Here is a 20520-nt window from a genome sequence, read left to right on the forward strand (position 1 = left end):
CCCAAGTTAAACAATTTAAAGGCAATGCTACCAAATACTAATTGAGTGTGTCAACTTCTGACTCACTGGGAATGTGATGAAAGCAGTAAGAGCTGAAATAAATAATTATTTCTGCTATTATTCTGACATTTCACATTCTTAAAATAAAGTGGTGATCCTAACTGACCTAAGACAGGGAATTTTTACAAGGATTAAATATCAGGATTTGTGACAAACTGAGTTTAAATGTATTTGGCTAAGATGTATGTACATTTCTGACTTCAACTGTACATATTAACTCAATTACCTCAACTAACCGGTGACCCCGCACATTGACTCTGTATCGATACCCCCTGTATGCAGCCTTGCTTGTTATTTAACTGCTGCTGTTAAATTATTTGTCACTTTTATTTTCTATTTTTTACTTAACACTTTTTAAATGTATTTTTCTTAACTTCTTAAAGCATTGTTGGTTAAGGGCTTGTAAGTCAGCATTTCACTGTAAGGTCTACCTATACCTGTTGTATTAACCTAAGCGCATGTGACAAACAAAACTTGATTTGCCAAGTGTCTGAATGTCCTTGAGTGGCCCAGTCAGAGCCCAGACTTGAACATCTCTGGAGAGACCTGAAAATAGCTGTGCAGCAACGCTCCCCATCCAACCTGACAGAACTTGAGAGGATCTCAAATCAAATTGTATTTGTCCCATGCGCTAAATACAACAGGTAGACCTTACAGTGAAATGCTTACTTACAAGCCCTTAACACGTATTTTTCTTAAATGCATTGTTGGTTAAGTAAAAAAATAGATAAGTAAAAAACATAGATAACATAATTAAAGTAAAATAACAGTAGCGAAGATAGTCGAGGTAATTCGTACATGTCGGTAGAGTTAAAGTGACTCTGCAGAGAAGAATGGGCGAAATAGCCCAAATACAGGTGACAAGCTTGTAGCATCATACCCAAGAAGACTGACTGACTCAAGGCTGTAATCGCGGCCAAATGTGCTTCAACAAAGTACTATACTGAGTAATAGGTCTGAATATTTCTGTAAATGTGATATCAGTTTTGTATTTTTGATAAATTATTAAACATTTCTAAAAACCTGTTTTTGCTTTGTCATTATGGGGTATTGTGTGTAGATTATCGTTCTTATATTTCTTAATTCCATTCCTTTACTTTTTAGATTCGTGTGTATTGCTAGATATTATTACTGCACTGTTGGAGCTATGAACACAAGCATTTCGCTACACCCGCAATAACACCAGCCAAATATGTGTATGCGAATGCAACCCATAACATTTTATTTAATAAGCTAAGATATTGTCGATAATGAAAAACAAAAAAAATATTCGAAGCCTAAATAGATAACACCGTGGCTAACGGTAGCTACGTTATAGTAGCTAGCCTGGCTGGCTTGGAAATCACCAGAAAGTCGGAGTTGAAAGGTCTCAAATAATATTTAAACATAGAAAATTTAAAAGTAAGGTTTCAAAAACGCTTACTTTTATAAAATGATCACAAGCACCAAAGCCCTGAACCAAACTGGTTGCCTGGGTCTATTGGTGAAAACAAGAATTCTGTTATTTACGCTTGCGCAATACGTCACTAAAAAGTAACAAAACGGCATATAACAGCCATACAATTTGTTTCATTATATGGCGTATTTTTGTAGGCACTAACTCCGCCGTTGTTCATTGGACAAAGCCTATGGAGAAAATTGTGTTTTTGGATAAACCCCGAAAAGGGTATTTGGTAAACCCAGGCGTAGGAGATATTATACCTTTTGTTCTATGAGATAATCTTCATCAACCAAGGTCACTTTTTGTGAATTTATGTGAGCACATAAAGGCTTCATAATTCACAAAATGTTAACTGACAGTTATGATCTTATAGAACAGAACGTATAAGAACTCGTAAGCCTGTGTTAAACTCAGACCTTATTTTCTGAGTTTATTCCATTTTTCCCATGGCCTTGCTAAATTTTAAAAATGACTGAACCAACCAGAGGTAACACATATCCGGATTTTAGGAATACAAACTTGCAAACTTTATGGCGCCACCCCAATGGACATTTATCATGCTGAATGTACATATCAGTCACTGTTAAAAATATTTATTATGTTTCTGTTTCATTCACACTTGCACTTCTGGATCCCGGAGCTTAAGAATTTCACTATACACTGCAACTACATCTGTGTTCCTATGCATGTGACTAAATAAAAATTGAATCTAATACTTTCAATCTAGACTGCCATATTGTTGAAGTGACATCAACATGAGGAGTGTTGTACAAAACAAGGTCATCTGTTTCTGGGACCAATCGGAATGGCTAGAATGTGTTCTAGAAATCGTCGAGGAGGCACTCAGATCCAGACTCATTGCGGAGGGAAAAAAAATGAACGTCCGTGGGCGTGGAGTAGCAAGACGTTTGGATAGCCAGGGGTGTGTTCAGTTCGCTTGAACACTTGCTACGTTTCGGAATGGTTTGTACTGACCAACACATTTCCCCAAAATGTTCTTGTGGACTTTGAGACAAGTTTGCTCCGATAGGTGTGTGCGCCTTGGTATGGCTTCAAGCAATGAATTAGGTATTTAAAGCGCAGTGCTTTAAATGCAGTGCTTCCTACTCAGATGGGCCTGGTAGCTCTCCACCATGACACACTTCTCACTGAAGGGGCAGACGGTCCGCGTTGTTTTACTGGGGTTCTAACATACTTCCTGTTTACAACCAGGCTGCATCTTAAGGAAGATCAGGTCCAGAGAGTTGGTATCCACAGCCAGTTTCAGCTCTGCGTCTCCTAGGATCTCTTTGGGGCCCGTGGTGTTAATGTCAAAGTTGGGGAACCGAAGGTCACTGCTGTCATTTGTGTAGTCTATACTCCCGCCTCATGAAGTCACAGTTGGCCTTCTGTGTGTGTTCAACCAGTTGTTGGGTGGAGTTGTTCCCAGGACAGTAGAGACAGTTGAGCCCGTGCAGGTTTTCGGATAGGCCCTTCTCAGACAGGAGGATCTTACAACACATTTGACAGTCTTGTCAGTCATCTTCCTGAGGAAGGGAGCGCGAGGCAGCCAGGCACATCACATATACACCACATATTAAACATATGCGCCAATTTTCCAGATTAAGCCACCCTGAACTGAAACACTTTCAATTGAGATTAATTGTGAATGATTTTTTATTTATTTTTAAAATCGAGGACTAACCTTATTCTGGGTCTGAGAATACAGGCTGTGATAACTGGTTAACTGGTTTTAATAACTGCGATGGAAAAAAGGTGACTTGTCAGTAACATAAAAAGAGAGCCTGTCTGTAGTCCAGCTGTTCATAAAGTCTAATATTGAAAAGACAGATTCGCTCCCATTGGGCATCACACAAAGCAATGGGAAGAACCAATCAGTATCTGTATTTTGTGGAGTAGTCCTTCGGAGATACGACCAGACCTCGTCCCTTTCTCGCCCCTCGGTAAACGGTCTCAACAATGTCAATCATCTCCTGCTTGTCCTCCATGGTCCAGTTGATCTTGTTGTTGTTACCGGTCCCCAGATCTATCATGATGTGCTTGTTCCTGGAACAGTGCAGAGGTCAAGAGAAGGAATATTTTAGTTTCACAGTCATGCAGGACTAAAACAGCAGTGTGGGGCTGTTTAAAGCTGAGCATCCCTTTGCTTTTCACAACATGCCTATATGGCCTGTGTTCACAATACCCATTTTTGTTGAACATTTGCATTCATTTAGCAAGTCAAAACTAGAGATTGGTTTGCAGGGCTCTGAAGTGAAGGCAGACATGATAATTTGAAACTCACCTGAAGAAGAACATGACAGTGCAAGGGTCATACAGCTCGTACATCTTGTTGAAGTCCGGAACCTCTGTGATGTCCACCAAATAGATGACTGCAAAATTTTTCACCTGTAGTGAGGAATAGTGATGTTGGTACTGTAAAAATAGCAACGTTCAATGAAACGTAGTCACAGATGTGAAATACAAACATCAACATTGGTACAATAACATATATCTTACCTTTTCAGCTATGCTGTACAACACCTCGTCCATTTTCATACATGTTGGGTCCCAATCGTGTCCAAACCTAATAACCAGGGCTCTGTCCTCCTCGGATAGAATGGCTTGGTCGACCTGCCAGCCGTTGTGGAGATGAGGTAGCATGTACGACATCTTGATGCTGCAGTGTTAGCGCGTATCTCCTGGGAGAGACATGTTGGAAAGTAACACGTTTAACGTTAAAACGACTTGGTACAACTTAGATTTGCGGAGAAATATCAAAATGTTGTTATTAACTATATTTCACAGCAGAACACCCGTTTATTTAGATATGAATTAGATTACTGAGGCTAAAAGCGAGAAAGCACTATTACCACTGTTGGAAGCCTAGCTAGATAACGTTAGCTAGCACTGGCTTGGAAATTCCCAGAAAGTCAAAGTTGAAAGAACTCAAGTAAAATTACAGCATTGAAAATATAGAAGTAGCTAAGGTTTCAAAAACACGCTTACAGTATGAAATTATTCAAGCCCCAACGCGTGAATTGAAACAAATCGGTAGCCTGGGTCTGTCAGTGAAAAGACGAACAAGAAAGTGGCTTCTATTTTGGTCGTATAGTTATAACAGCCACAAAGTCATAAACCCCGCCTATTTCTACTATTTATCTTTGTAACGTTTGATTTGAACCCTCACCTTAACCACACTGCTAAGCCTAACCTTAAATTAAGACCAAAAGCGACATTCTTTTTTTCAGGAATTTTTACGATATAGAAAATGTTGACTTTGTAACTAGTGGAAATCCTGTTGGTTACGTCACTAATACGCGACAATATGAATGGACGGCGCATACCAAATCAAATCAAATCAAATTGTATTTGTCACATACACATGGTTAGCAGATGTTAATGCGAGTGTAGCGAAATGCTTGTGCTTCTAGTTCCGACAGTGCAGTAATAACCAACAAGTAATCTAACTAACAATTCCAAAACTACTGTCTTATACACAGTGTAAGGGGATAAAGAATATGTACATAAGGATATATGAATGAGTGATGGTACAGAGCAGCATAGGCAAGATACAGTAGATGGTATCGAGTACAGTATATACATATGAGATGAGTATGTAAACAAAGTGGCATAGTTAAAGTGGCTAGTGATACATGTATTACATAAGGATGCAGTCGATGATATAGAGTACAGTATATACGTATGCATATGAGATGAATAATGTAGGGTAAGTAACATTATATAAGGTAGCATTGTTTAAAGTGGCTAGTGATATATTTACATCATTTCCCATCAATTCCCATTATTAAAGTGGCTGGAGTTGAGTCACTGTCAGTGTCAGTGTGTTGGCAGCAGCCACTCAATGTTAGTGGTGGCTGTTTAACAGTCTGATGGCCTTGAGATAGAAGCTGTTTTTCAGTCTCTCGGTACCAGCTTTGATGCACCTGTACTGACCTCGCCTTCTGGATGATAGCGGGGTGAACAGGCAGTTGCTCGGGTGGTTGATGTCCTTGATGATCTTTATGGCCTTCCTGTAACATCGGGTGGTGTAGGTGTCCTGGAGGGCAGGTAGTTTGCCCCCGGTGATGCGTTGTGCAGACCTCACTACCCCCTGGAGAGCCTTACGGTTGAGGGCGGAGCAGTTGCCGTACCAGCCGGTGATACAGCCCGCCACGATGCTCTCGATTGTGCATCTGTAGAGGTTTGTGAGTGCTTTTGGTGACAAGCCAAATTTCTTCAGCCTCCTGAGGTTGAAGAGGCGCTGCTGCGCCTTCTTCACGATGCTGTCTGTGTGAGTGGACCAATTCAGTTTGTCTGTGATGTGTATGCCGAGGAACTTAAAACTTGCTACCCTCTCCACTACTGTTCCATCGATGTGGATAGGGGGGTGTTCCCTCTGCTGTTTCCTGATGTCCACAATCATCTTCTTAGTTTTGTTGACGTTGAGTGTGAGGTTATTTTCCTGACACCACACTCCGAGGGCCCTCACCTCCTCCCTGTAGGCCGTCTCGTCGTTGTTGGTAATCAAGCCTACCACTGTTGTGTCGTCCGCAAACTTGATGATTGAGTTGGAGGCGTGCGTGGCCACGCAGTCGTGGGTGAACAGGGAGTACAGGAGAGGGCTCAGAACGCACCCTACCAGACGAGTCAGTACATGCATAACACAATGAGACATATTTCATATTTATTTGCTAAACAATTTCAAACAGATTTTTGCTTTTTTCAAGAGTCTCACTCAATTATGGCTGATGCCAACTTCTGGAGGTCACAGTGGGGCAACGATATTTGGCTCTCCCATGGATCTGAACGCTCCGCCGGTGTCACTACAATGAAAAATACCTTTGGTGGTAATATTCTACACTCGGAATGTGACCCCTTTGGTCACTTTATTTGGAAAAGTTTGATCTTACTGATATATGGAGAGAGAGCCTTGGTAGAGCATCCTACTGGAAGCTAAATAGCTCATTATTAAATAATGATATAGTTAAATTTGAGGTTAAAGATCTGCTCTCACACTTTTGGGAAAGGGCTTGTGAAGAAAAATCTTATTGCAAGAACTGGGAGCTCTTTACATTTGAGGTGTCCAAATATCTTAGAAAATATGGTAGTAATCTTGCTAAGACCAGAAGAGCAGAGGAGGAAAAGGTGTTCATTAAGATAACTTCCCTTTCTCAGAGGTCCCCAGCCGACCTCTTGGGGGAGGAGAAGATGGAACTAATTGAGTTACAAAATAAACTGGATAATATATATAAATTAAAAGCAGAAGGAGCCTTTATTAGATCTAGGAAAAAATGGATTGAGGAGGGAGAACAGAATTCATCCTATTTCTTTAGACTTGAGAAATTTCACTCTAAAAATAACACTATCCATAAGTTAAACATTGATGGTGTTATTACAGATGACCAAAAATGAATCGCTAAATACTGTAGCAATTTTTACAGAAAATTCTATAGCTCAACGTACTGTCAGGAATCCACAGATATGTATTTTAACTCACTGAATAATGTTCACTCTATCAGTGATATAGAATCTAAACAGTGTGATGAACCCATCAAAGTTGAAGAGATTATAGAGTCTATCAAACATCTAAAGAACAATAAATCACCAGGTGTTGATGGAATTACATCCGAATTTTACAAATTATTTTCTGAACAAGTAGCTCCCTTCCTATTTTAAGTCTTTTTAGAGAGTATTAAAAACAATGTTCTCCCTCCTACAATGAGTCAGGGGTTAATAACACTGATACCTAAGCCTAAAAAAGAAGTGCTGCTCATCGATAACTGGCGTCCAATTTGTCTTCTTAATAATGACTATAAGATTTACTACTTACTACTTGCAAAAATAATTAAAGAAGTCCTGGATGCAATCATTGATGAAACACAGTCTGGCTTCATGAGGAACAGACATATTTCTAACAATGTCAGACTAGTATTAGATGTACTTGACTACTCAGACCTAATAACTGAGGATAGCTTCATATTATTTTTAGATTTTTATAAAGCATTTGACACAGTAGAGCATCAGTTTCTCTTCCACTCCCTTGAGAGACTTGGCTTTGGGGATTTTTTCTGTAAGGCTATTAAGACCCTCTATGCAAATGGTAACAGCACTATCAAATTGAAATATGGCACCTCACCTAGATTTGAGTTAAAGAGAGGAATTAGGCAAGGTTGTCATATCTCTCCATACCTGTTTTTATTAATCACCCAACTTCTTGCAAATTCTTTAAATAATAGTCCTGTACAAGGTATTTCCATAGCTGGTAAAGAAATTATTACAAGCCAGCTGGCTGATGATACTACACTTTTTCTGAAAGACGCTAACCAAATTCCCATATCGATCAACGTGATTACAATCCTTTTCCAAAGCGTCTGGTCTATATCTTAACATTAATAAATGTGAACTCATAGCTGTCAAAGATTGTGTGACACCTTCATATTACGGTATTCCAGTAAAAGAAGAACTTACATATTTAGGCATAACCATTACAAAGGATCAAAAGTCTAGAGGTTTTTAACTTTTTTAATTTTAACCCTCTTATTAAAAATACCAAGAAGAAGGTAAATCAATGGCTACAGAGGGACTTATCTTTAAAAGGTAGAGTCCTAATAACCAAGTCCGAAGGTATCTCTAGACTAACATGGCGCTCTATCTTTATATCTTGACAGTAAAATAAGCAAGGAGATAGACCAGATGCTTTTCAAATTTCTTTGGAGAAACCGTACCCATTACATTAGGAAAACTGTTGTATTGAACACATGATAATGGTGGACTGAATTTTCTGGACATTACTACTTTAAATAATACTTTTAAGATCAATTGGATAAGATTTGTTTCTCTTTTGGTCCATTCAACAACAGAGCGATACGAACCTTGTTTCAGCAGGATGTTGTATCTATATCTTATGTCATGCCTTATTGGAATGGATTTATTGATAATATCTGTTGGCAAAAAAGTTTGGATGTTGCCACACACATACCTACTTGTTAACAAAATTGAGGAAGTTTAATTTAAAATTATTCATAAATATTATCCTGCCAACCACTATAAGAAGGTTAAGGAAAACATCAACTCAAATGGCTCCTTTTGTAATCACCACCCAGAAACAGTGTTGCATCTGTTTTGGCATTAAATTCATGAAAACTGTGGCAAGACATCAGTAGATTTATAATTGAACACATTTTGTGGAGAGATGTACTGCTTTGATTCTTTACATACGATAGAAATAAGCTGAAACATTTTTATGTAATTAATTTCATTATTCTTTTGGCCAAATTTCATGTACACAAATGTATATTCACAAACAAAAAAACACATTTTCTTACCCTACAAAAATAAATTGTACTGTATTTTAAGACAGTTAAATACTCTAACAAAAAAAGCTGTTAGAATTGTAAGTGTATGTATGTCCCTTAAGGTCCTTGTGTAAAATTGTAATGTGATATTGTACCCCCTAGCTCGATTGTCCATTGTTTATAATCTATATATATTTGTGTTCCCTCATGTACTTTCTGTATTGATTTGTTTTTAATAAAAATAATATATATATTTCACCGGATGTATAGATGTGAAGCATCCGCTTGGCGTGTCCGGCAGTGGGAGAGATTCTGAAAATTTTCTCATTAAATCCACATTTGATCTCAATACAGTTTTCTGTTCCCGAAAGGGCAATCGGTTACGAACAGATTGGACTACATTGTGTAGACTTTACTCTTTGCCAAAGTTGTTGCGTTATTTCGGAGCGCAAAGGCAAATTGAGATATTGCACACGCGCACTTCAGCTACTCTGAACGAAAATATGCAAATATAGGCTAGAACGCGCCAATAGGATCTCACTAGCTCGTGCTTGGCTCTGTCCAGCTCCCTTCTCGTTCTGCCCACTATGACTCGTTTGTTCCCATTTGAAACGACGGGCTGTGGTGTATCTTGGTTAAATTTTCCTTTGTACTTGTCAGACAATTAATTGCTACACAGATAGAGATCCTAATTATGTATCTACAGATAGAAATAAAAGCTAGCCATTATTTGATTTGACAATATCCCACTTTTGATAGAGACCAACTTTCTCCGATGGACAGCCATTCATGAGAAATACGTTGCAGGAGTAAAATATGTATTTATTGGAAAAAGTTTTTATTCTGCACAATTCTGCCACAATGCATCAGCAGGCTCAAACCTTCAAGACTAAATACATTTTTTGCTTCTCAAGGACTGAAACCATAGAAAACCCAACAGGTATACAGTACATACACCTAACAATCAATTGCAAGTAAGACAGGAAGAAGTAGAAACAAAGACAAAAAAAGAACAAACTCATAGCACACTAGTCAAACTTCTTCCAAGGAGGGCCGAGTGTATGCAGGTTTTCGCTCCACCTTGTACTCGACTGATGAATTAAAGTCACTAATTAGTAAGGAGCCCCCCTCACCTGGTTGTCTAGGTCCTAATTGAAAAAAAAAAAACAGCAGACTCTAGTCTAGGCCCTCCATGGAGTGAGTTTGACATCCTTGCCATAGATGAATTAACATGTGAAAATAATGGTAAAAACACCAGGTGAGGTATTCTGTTATCCAAAAATATTAACATTCAACAAAGTGAGTGGACAAAACAGCAAATTAACAAGGGTGAGGAAAGCAACGGTGAAAGTGATTGAGGCTATGGAAAAATTCAGTATCTGAGCGTACTCATAACGATCCATTACGTAGTTTCAATAAAGGGAAAGAATAGCACAGCTGTTGATACACATTCTGAAAAGAAAAAAGCTAGACAGAATCTTACAGTTATGATTATAATCAGTCTCATCTGGTCAACGGACTCATAAACACATAATAGATTTGAGTTTCTATTGAGAACGGTGGCCAGTAACTATCATACAAAATGACATCACTAACAAAAAAGGTATTCTGATAAACATTTACACATACTGTTCATTATGTTTTGAACAGGAGAGTTAATAGTTTAGTTGCTTAAAAAGTCAGTAATCAATTATCCCAGTTTGTATAGTATGAGTATTCCATAATACAGGTGTACTTTATAGCTTTAACAGTTAAGACCGTATTTCAAAACAAGCGGCAAGTAAAATATCCTTCAAACTGAATCATGGTCAATGGGCTGAAAACCATCTCTAAAAGATGCCCCCTAGAAAGAAATGGTGGATTTAACCATGTGTTGGTTGTATGTAACACAGCTCTCGTAACCAACCCCTGAAAACGGAGTGCCACTCAGAATCAATACCCTTCGTTGAACTAATAAATTCCTGGCTTTATACTTTTTTTTTTACACTTATACAGAGGTTTGTTCTAACATGTAGCCTGTGAGAATGTCAACATTTGAATTACAGTTCTACGAAAAGGAGAATAATAAGTAAACACCTCAAATTAAATTGACATTTAATCTTGACAACACTAGCAGGCAGCTCAACATCAATATAAAAGTATACATTTCAGGGCACTGCAATCTGCTGCAGTCAGCCAGGTAAAGGGATCTATATACACTGTACATGTACTCTGAAGTGACAACTCAGACAGCCATCGGCTCTGGTTCTAAAGGATCCATCTCTGGAACATCCTGATGTGGTTCTAAAGGATCTTCTTCTGGAAGAGACATTTCTGGTTCTGCTGGTTCCGCTTCTGGAGAACCTGCCTGTTCTGGTTCCACTTCAGCCATCTTCTCAGGTTCTGCAGGTTCCACGTCTGGGATGATGAGGTCGTGCTTAAGTTTCTTCAGCTCAGTCATGTTGAAGCCCATGAAGATGGTAGGGCTGTTCCTCTGGATCGCCTTCATGCACTTGGTGCGCTTCATCCCAAACAGGGTGGACACCTCAGTCCGGGTCAGCCACAGTCTCTTGGAGAGCTCCTCAGACTCCTTCTTTGTGGGATACGGCTTGGTGTGAAAGTATCTTGTGAGGAAGTCTTTCCGCTCCTCAGAGGGGCGTTTCTCCATCCCACTGGGGTCTAGGGCTAGCTGAATAGAGGGGTCGGTTAGCGGTGCCTGCTCTCGTTTCTCCTTCTCTTGTTGCTTGCGGAAGGCTGCCCGCGCATCCCTCTCTTTCTTGTTGGCCTCCATGGCCTCCCTGAAGGCCGCCTCCAGCCTCAGCTTGCTCTGCAGCTCAGCAGGTGACTCGGAGGGCTGGGGGATGGGGATGGAGGGCTGCGCTGCCATGGGGACGGGAGGGAGCTGGGTAGAGTACAGACCTGGCACCTGGATCATCTGGTTAAAGGCCATGACCTGCTGCTGGCGTCCGTTGGTGGGGGTGGACTGGAGACTGTTTGCATCTTTAGGGGTCTTGGGTGCACGGCGGCACCGCTGTAGATGGATGATTATAGCTTTCTGCGTGGTCTTGCCTGTGTAAACACCGTTGCAGTAGATGCATTTGAACGCTGCGGTCTTGAGGATGGCATGGACAGTGGGCGCAATGCAGTGCTTCCCACTCAGATGGGCCCGGTAGTTCTCCAGTGTGACACACTTCTCTTCACAGAAGGGGCAGTCGGTCTGCATCGTTTTACTGGGGTTCCGACACACTTCCTGTTTACCACCAGGCTGCATCTTGAGGAAGATCAGGTCCAGGGAGTTCGTGACCAGAGCTAGTTTTAGTTCTGCGTCTCCTAGGATCTCTTTGGGGGCCGTAGTGTTAATGTCAAAGTAGGGGAACAGAAGGTTACCGCTGTCGTCTGTGTACAGTCTATACTCCCGCCTCATGAAGTCACAGTTGGCCTTCTGTGTGGGGTTGTGTTGTGTGTTTGTGTGTTCAACCAGTTGTTGGATGGAGTAGAACATCCCAGGACAGTAGAGACAGTTGAGCCCGTGCAGCAGGTGTTCAAAGAGGCCCTTCTCAGACAGGAGGATCTTACACTTCAAACACTTGACTGTCTTGTCAGGCATCTTCCTGAGGAAGGGAGCGCGGGCAGCCAGGCCCTGCTGCTTGGCTGTTCTGGGCTGGGCCTTGTGGGCAGCCTGTTGGTGAGCCTCATAGACATTGGAGGGGAGCAGTTCATTACAGATGGGACAGGTGATCCACTTCTTGGCTTTGGCGTTGAGAGCGGGGTTACCTGCTGGTTTGATGGGTTGAGGAGCCTTGCTCATCAGCTGGACTTTGCTTGTCTGGCCAGGCATGCCCACTGGCGTGGCGAAAGTGTAGGTGGGCATGCCGTTGACCTTGTTGCCTGTGGGGATGAGGTGGCTGAGGAGGGACTGGGAGGTCAGCATGGTACCCTGAGGGGTGCTCTGGAGAACGGTACCCTGGGGGGTCCCATGGTTCAGGGGGAGGCGCTGAGTCATCATGAGGGACTGGGACATCCCTGGAATGCTGATCTGCACCCTCGGGGGCAGGAAGACCTGCTGGGGCTGTTGCTGACCGTGGACCCCTATGGCGAAAGGCACCTGGTTGTGAGGAGCACCAGGTAGTGAGGTGCCAGAGGGCAGTCTGACCATGGTCTGGCCAATGGGCATGGTGGCTGAGATGGCCCCCTGTGGCATAGCACTCTGCAGGTTGACAGTAGCACCAGGCTGGGGGAGGCCTTTAGCATTAGCACCGGCCATATGAACCAGGGTTGAAGCCTGTGGGGGGAGGAAGCTCTGCTTGGCCCCCGCCAGCTGCTCAGGACTGGATACCTGTGGCAGCTGGTTTTTAGGGGCCAGTGTTTGGTAATTTGAAGGCTTGGTGTACTGAGTGTTCTCTAAGATCCAGGTCCTTATCTGAGCGCAGGCCCACTGGTGAGTGGGAGAGGACAGGATGTGGTGCAGCATGTGCTCCGTGCTTTCGATGACCATCTTACACACCTTACAGAACTGCCTGGAGGCTGTATGGGGGAACTTAGTGTCTGGTATCCGTCCTGAGAAGTGGTGCCACAGCTTCTCCAGGTGGTTAAGCAGGATGTGCTTCTTCATTGAGAAGAGGTTTGAGTCCACATATCGGCACTTACGACACTTAAACCGGTCCCCTTTCTTGGTAGTTGAATGCAGAGACTCTGCATCTTGGTCCACGTTCGGAGAGCCATGGAAGAGGAGGAGGTGCTTCTTGAGGACCCGGGGGTGGGCGACAAAGGGGCAGATCTGGCAGGGAGCCAGGACACACAGTTTCCTCTCATACTCATGGTTCCGCTGTAGATGACTCTTGTAGGAGTACCAGTTCCGCGTAGAGTACTTACAGAGGGTGCAGCACAACAGCCGCGTGCGGTATGGCCACTGGGGAAGAAAATGCACAGACAACAAGAGTGATTAGCAAAATAAGATTATTTACCTCACTCTAAGGAATGAATGTTCGTTTTTTTTGTCTGAAAGGGTGTGCCCTACATAGTGCACCACTTTTGTCAGAGACCTATGGGGATAGGGTGGGAATTTGGGGAATAGGCATCCATTTCAGTTGATTCAGTAAGAACTGAATCAACATTTTTTTTTTTTTTTTTTAAACACACACACAGCTATTCATTTTGACAGACCCCAGAAATATTGGCACTTTTAATTGAATCAGTTGAATTATAAACTATTCTGTTTCAAATTAAACACTTGCTTGGTTTGTTGACATCCCCATCAGACTAGCTAATATCTTTCCAGGTGCTATTGTACCTTTTTCTTTCTCTTGCCTGGAAAGGGCTCACTGAAGTCCACCCACTCGGTCTCCTGGAACGCCTCATCAGAATCAGAGTTTTTTTCCTTCTCCAGCTCCTGGAAGATGGTGACAGACAACATACAGCTAAGTATCACAGGAAGAAAACAACACTGATCAATGATCTCTGATCATTCACTGTCATGCATCCCAAATGGCATCTTATCCCCTTTATAGTACACTACTATATAGCCCATAGGGAACAAGGTGCCACAGAGTCTTTAAAAGTTATGGGTAAAGTACAATCATGACTCTAAACAATGGGTAAAATGGCAATAATTAGGCATTCATCTAGCCGACAAACAATAGTTGCTACACTGATCTGATAGTATTAAACGTAAAAATTGCACAACAAATACCTACTTCCAGAAGGACTTTACAATTCTCCAGTCCAAAGTCACTCAAAATATGTTTAACTTTTCTCCTTGTTTTTCTGACGTTTTCCAAGTTTCCAACAGGGACTTGATACATTGTTCCTCAGCTTCCTAAAAGAGAGAGGCATCTTGTTAGGCCAGGTAATATAACCTACAGTACACTTTACACTTATTAACTCAGTTATCCCAGATCTGTTAGCTTATTAGGTTATCATAAACTGTGCATAAAAGTACCATAACAATAAGCCTGGGGACATGGTTAGTATAACAACCTGGGTCCATTTCAAATTGTCAACATGGATAGGCCTAAATGAAAATACACTACCCATGAATGTAGCCTATGGATTCATGTGTTAATGGCCCATATAACTTAGTGACATCATTTTAAGAATTGTAAATGCATTCATGAAGCTAGATAACGTTGCACCCACCCAGCATCATCCTGTAGCTAATATAGCTACACCCACCCAGCATCATCCTGTAGCTAATATAGCTACACCCACCCAGCATCATCCTGTAGCTAATATAGCTACACCCACCCAGCATCATCCTGTAGCTAATATAGCTACACCCACCCAGCATCATCCTGTAGCTAATATAGCTACACCCACCCAGCATCATCCTGTAGCTAATATAGCTACTGTCCAAATCAAAACACACAACCCACTGCAAGATAACATGAACAATTGGGTAGTTGCCATATGGCCAAAACAAAGGTGAAAAAATAATGTCTAAACAACTGGCCACCTTAAATGTTTAGTTTATATACAATTTAATATACAATTTCATGTATTGGTGCCTTTAATGTGTCATCTGGTGTGACATTACAATGCATGTTAATATAAAAAGGTCGAATGATTCCCAAATTGACAAGAAAATAATTGTTATTTAGTTACTTCGGTAATCATAATCTGGCATTTCAATTGAAAAACACAAATTCCTTGTATTCTCGCTATTACATTTTGAATAAGGTTCATAGTAATTTCACTAAACCGCGATAAAAAAAAGTTACCTGCCTCAAACATAAATAAGAAATAAATTAAATTGTTGTTTTCATTTTTTGGCGTGAACCAATTTGGACATTGTCACACGAAATACGCAACTGGCATTCAAATGTTACTTTCAAAACATACATGTACATTTCTGACCACAAAAAAAATGACTCTGAACATCAGTTCTAAAAATCTGTAATGGATCCTCATTCAAGTACTTTGTGTGTATTTTGTGTGTACAAAAGGTCCAGTATTGCTTTTTTCATCACTAGCTGGCTAACGAAAGTTACTTGCCTCCCTGACTCGGGAGTTGATCATTTGTGTTCCTGGTGCTTTCCCTGGATGTGGTAGACGTTTTCCAGACTCCCTCTTCGGAATTAAAACCTGATTCGCAGTTACCCGTGGTCACCATTTAGGTAGGAACAGAAACTACCATGGAAGTTGAAAGGGCAACTACCATTCGAATGGGACGTCTGTGCCATTAACGGTAATCAAAAGCGTCCGGGAGACCGGAGAACTAACTAAACCCATCAAATTGTACGCATTGGCGGGAATAAAAACACATTAGCTAAAATGCTAGCTAGTTGTGTTGAACGCAAGGATAAATCATTGGTTGAACTGCATACACACATGCCTGGTTGGCTGATTTGTGACAGCGCATCTGCGCAACTGTTGACAATGGCTACAATAGGTGTAGATTTGTGATGAACTGCTGAGGATGCTCACATGACATTAAATTACCTTTGCTTTGGCGTCTCCGGTTATAAAAGGATGGCTGTCGCGTCTTTTTTTCCCAATCTGGATAGTTTCACAAATCCGCAAGCGCTTCAGTCTCGGTGTCACGGAAGTGTGCAATCAATCCACCTGGACAATGCTCTGCCACTTACCTCTCCAGACAACATGCAGCCGCCAAAGTTAATTCAGGAAAAAATGATTTACATTAAAGTGAAATAATTGGTGTATTATGCTGTTTCACCCTCCTCCTGAAGTATAAAAAAAAAAATGGCGCTGTGTTCAGGACATGACGTTTGGGTCCTAATTAGCATATATGGAAGGTGACCAATGAGATTGATGTTAGCTGTGGACTAAATTGAGGAATGTTCCAAACATAGTTGGAAGTTTCGTAGAGATTTAAATCCATTTCACGCTTAATTGATTGGTTAATTGGGCTAATAAACATTTATATAAGAGCACTAAAGAGATGTGGGAGTGGCTACAGACAAAATGAATGCTATGGAAAAAGCTAGCTAGTCACATGGTACAATTCAAAACAACCAATAGGCTGTCCGGAAATTGAGGCAAAGGGGAGGGCCAAAGAGAGTATGGTGACGTCATATCATGCCACTGTTCATCAGCCAATAGTAGACGACTCTTCCAGTCCATTATTTGAAGAAAATGTTTTTGTAAGAACGTAGCTATCTTTATGATAATGAATGAATGTTTTATTAATATCCCCCCAAAAATTGCAATGGTATTTCAAAGGTAAAAATCAAGAATAACAATTTTTATCGTTATATTTTGAATGTTACGCAAAAAATGATAAATCCAAAGGTCTAGCCCCAGTGAAATTTGGCTCGCCATGTAAAGCTATTCAATCACCACCATTCGGTAAAACTATCTTCTGTAACAAGACATAAACACAGATTTACAAATTGTTAATTGGTTCATCATATATGCTTGTAAATGTCTTAATTGGTGCCCTAATGCCGTAGTCACTCACCAGTCACTAGGCTACCATCTCTTGAAGGCCCTTAAAACAACCTTATCAACTATTTTTGCGCATATGCCTTTCATTTGCACAAATCAAACAATTCAACCCAATTGGTTAACATGTTGCTGATACATTTCGTAAAGTTGGACTTTCCTCAACTTTCACTCCTATAGTCAGGGTTCTATTGTCAACAGTTGCATCGCCACCTTCAGTTGAAAATAAATAACTTCTGGCCAACTGTGATCGCCCCCTGGAGGCCAACACTAATATTGCTGACCTAGCCCAAAATTGTTACAGGCTACTGTTATCTCCTCAAAGAAAAACTCAGCATTCTTTACGTATTATTGTATTCCTCATGATGGAAATGTATTTTCAAGAGCAATACTCAATGGCATTGACTGTGAAATTACTCAATATGCGTCATATGTGAACAAGGGGCCAGTCATGGTAGCGAGATGACAGTGTACATTGTGTCAAACTCATTCCACGGTGGGCCGAGTGTCTGGGGGTTTTCGCTTCTCCCTTGTACTTGATTGATGACCAGGTGAGGAACTCTTAATTGAAAGGAAAAAACTAAAAGGCACAGACACTATGCCCTCCGCGGAATGAGTTTGACACCCCTGGTGTACATTGTTTCAGAAGTGACAAACTAAGTACTGTAGCAGAATGCATTCACAAAGTTTTGCTCATCTTACTGTCAAGAGGATTTGGTGTCTGGGTTGCATTTACTACCAGGGTCAATAGGTCATCTGGGCCTATGTCTTGATCTTAAGCTAGAGCCTGCCGTCATAATTTGCTTGACTGCATCTGAAATGGCACCCTATTCCCTATATAGGGCACTACTTGCCCTGGTCAAAAATATTGCACCATATAGGAAGTATATACGGTGCCATTTCAGAAGCAGACATTTGTTTTGTGTTGCAGGACAACATACGCATAGCCTAGTCAACTTATAGGAGTTTACATAATGGTTGACATGCATTACTATAAAAGTGTATAAGGTTGTGGGTCAAGGGATCTTAATAACACAAAAAGGAAACTGAAAACAGGAAGGATGAAGCTGGCTAGCCTTCATTTGAGCATGTGCTTCACATGATCAGCATCAAACCCGAGTGGCGCAGCGGACTAAGGCACTGCATCTCAGTGCAAGAGGCATCACTACAGTTCCTGGTTTGAATCCAGGCTGTTTCACATCCGGCCGTGATTGGGAGTACCATAGGGTGGCGCACAATTGGCCCAGCATCGTCCAAGTTCATTATAAATAAGAATTTGTTCTTAACTGAGGGTTCGCGCCCAGGCTCTGTCTCAGCTGGCCACGACCGGGAGGTCTGTAGGGCGACGCACAATTGGCCTAGCGTCGTCCGGGTTAGGGAGGGTTTGGTCGGTAGGGATATCCTTGTCAAATCGCACACTAGCGACTCCTGTGGTGGGCCGGGCGCAGTGCACGCTAACCAGGTCACCAGGTCCTAACTCCGACACATTGGTGCGGCTGGCTTCCAGGTTGGATGCGCGCTGTGTTAAGAAGCAGTGCGGCTTGGCTTGGTTTGGTTGTGTTTTGGAGGACGCATGGCTTTCGACCTTCGCCTCTCCCAAGCCCGTGCGGGAAGTTGTAGCGATGAGACAAGATAGTAACTCCTAACAATTGGATACCACAAAATTGGGGAGAAAAGCAGGTAAAATTTAAAAAATAATAACAATATATTTCACCTTTATTTAACCAGGTAGGCCAGTTGAGAACAAGTTCTCATTTACAACTGTAACCTCTCCAAGAAAGCAAAGCAGTGCAACAAACAGAGTTACACATGGGATAAACAATCATAGTCAATAACACAATAGAAAAATCTGTATACAGTGTGTGCGAATGAAGTAAGGAGGTAAGGCAATAAATAGGCCAATAGTGGCGAGGTAATTGCAATTTAGCAATTTACACTGGAGTGATGTATGTGCAGATGAGGATGTGCAAGTAGAAATACTGGTGTGCAAAAGATCAGAAAAACAAAAACAAATATGGGGATAGTTGGTTGGGCTATTTACAGATGGGCTGTGTACAGCTGCAGCGATCGGTACATTCTGAAATGGTACCCTATACTTTATAGAAGGGATACTCGACTCTTACCCTATGAGGCCCGGCGCCTCCTGGTTTTCTGTTCTACCTGAATTACTCATGCCTGGTGTCCCAGGTCTAAATCAGTCCCTGAACAATGAAAAAATGCTGTGGAACTGGCTTCGTGGTCTAAAGTTGAGTTTGAGGGTTTTATAGGGTGCCATTTCCTAATAACAAGGCATATATGGATGAAATGTTATCCAATATTGGGAACTAATACGTATAGTTTGAATAACAGAATAAGGCAAATCGTAGCAGAAACGTATTTGGGAATGAATTTATTAGGTTGTATTCCTGTGCACCATGACTGGACTAGAGGTCGACCAATTAATCGGAATGGCCGATTAATTAGGGCCGATTTCACGTTTTTATAACAATTGGAAATCTGTATTTCTGGGTGCCATTTTTTTTTTTTACACCTTTATTTAACTAGGCAAGTCAGTTAAGAACACATTCTTATTTTCAATGACGGCCTAGGAACGAGGCAAAACAACAGATTTTTTTACCTTGTCAGCTCAGCGGAACCAATCTTGCAACCTTACAGTTAACTAGTCCAACGCCTGCCTGTTACGTGAATGCAGTAAGCCAAGGTAAGTTCCTCGCTAGCATTAAAATGATCTTATAAAAAACAATCAATCAACGACTGTCGTTGCTCCAATGTGTACTTAACCATAAACACCAATGCCTTTCTTAAAATCAATACACAAGTATACATTTTTAAACCTGCATATTTAGCTAAAAGAAATCCAGGTTAGCAGGCAATATTAACCAGGTGAAATTGTCATTTCTCTTGTGTTCATTGTACGCAGAGTCAGGGTATATGCAACCGTTTGGGTCGCCTGGCTCTGCGAACTAATTTGCCAGAATTTTACGTAATTATGACACAACATTGAAGGTTGTGCAATGTGACAGGAATATTTAGACTCATGGATCCCACCCGTTAGATAAAATACGGAACAGTTTTCGAGGTTATAGTTTCCAGATTTGACCTACTGCTCGTATTTCTGTGTGTTTATTATAGTTAAATCTATGATTTGATATTTGATAGAGCAGTCTGACTGAGGGGTGGTAGGCAGCAGCAGGCTCGTAATAGTCAAAGGTATATGGTTTAGAGAGAAATAGTTGACACGTTGAAATTCCTGTAATAACTTGCAGCTGAACTTGAAAGGGGTTCCTTCGTTATTTTACGGTTCCTGTCTTCCATAGAATGTCTTGATCTACTTCAAATAATGTCTGTTTCGTGCAGGCTTAA

General features: G+C 41.3%; 2 protein-coding genes across 2 annotated transcripts; both read right to left on the minus strand.

Moving 5' to 3' along the window:
• Positions 1–3139: 3139 nt before the first annotated feature.
• LOC112264651 (thioredoxin-like protein 4A) lies at positions 3140–4707 on the minus strand. The gene is made up of 4 exons (XM_024441404.2): positions 4490–4707; positions 4001–4182; positions 3786–3889; positions 3140–3547 (listed from the first exon to the last, which is right to left on the minus strand). The coding sequence occupies exons 2-4, from the start codon at positions 4151–4153 to the stop codon at positions 3376–3378; spliced, it is 429 nt and encodes a 142-aa protein (XP_024297172.1). The 5' UTR covers positions 4154–4182; positions 4490–4707; the 3' UTR covers positions 3140–3375.
• A 4872-nt stretch (positions 4708–9579) lies between these two features.
• LOC112264652 (activity-dependent neuroprotector homeobox protein 2) lies at positions 9580–16572 on the minus strand. The gene is made up of 4 exons (XM_024441405.2): positions 16195–16572; positions 14451–14572; positions 14048–14146; positions 9580–13666 (listed from the first exon to the last, which is right to left on the minus strand). The coding sequence occupies exons 2-4, from the start codon at positions 14556–14558 to the stop codon at positions 11003–11005; spliced, it is 2871 nt and encodes a 956-aa protein (XP_024297173.1). The 5' UTR covers positions 14559–14572; positions 16195–16572; the 3' UTR covers positions 9580–11002.
• Between the last annotated feature and the right edge of the window lie 3948 nt (positions 16573–20520).

Source organism: Oncorhynchus tshawytscha, linkage group LG13 (assembly GCF_018296145.1).
Source record: "Oncorhynchus tshawytscha isolate Ot180627B linkage group LG13, Otsh_v2.0, whole genome shotgun sequence".
Lineage (NCBI taxonomy): Eukaryota > Metazoa > Chordata > Actinopteri > Salmoniformes > Salmonidae > Oncorhynchus > Oncorhynchus tshawytscha.

What these genes read in the sequence shown, in the direction of transcription:
- LOC112264651 (XM_024441404.2), bottom strand. Translation starts at nt 4,153, where the DNA reads ATGTCGTACATGCTACCTCATCTCCACAACGGCTGGCAGGTCGACCAA. An exon ending in TGTACAGCATAGCTGAAAAG is followed by an intron (nt 3,890 to 4,000) that starts GTAAGATATATG and finishes TCCTCACTACAG; the next exon opens with GTGAAAAATTTTGCAGTCAT. An exon ending in ACTGTCATGTTCTTCTTCAG is followed by an intron (nt 3,548 to 3,785) that starts GTGAGTTTCAAA and finishes GCACTGTTCCAG; the next exon opens with GAACAAGCACATCATGATAG.
- LOC112264652 (XM_024441405.2), bottom strand. Translation starts at nt 14,558, where the DNA reads ATGTATCAAGTCCCTGTTGGAAACTTGGAAAACGTCAGAAAAACAAGG. An exon ending in ATTGTAAAGTCCTTCTGGAA is followed by an intron (nt 14,147 to 14,450) that starts GTAGGTATTTGT and finishes ACCATCTTCCAG; the next exon opens with GAGCTGGAGAAGGAAAAAAA. An exon ending in CAGGCAAGAGAAAGAAAAAG is followed by an intron (nt 13,667 to 14,047) that starts GTACAATAGCAC and finishes TTTCTTCCCCAG; the next exon opens with TGGCCATACCGCACGCGGCT.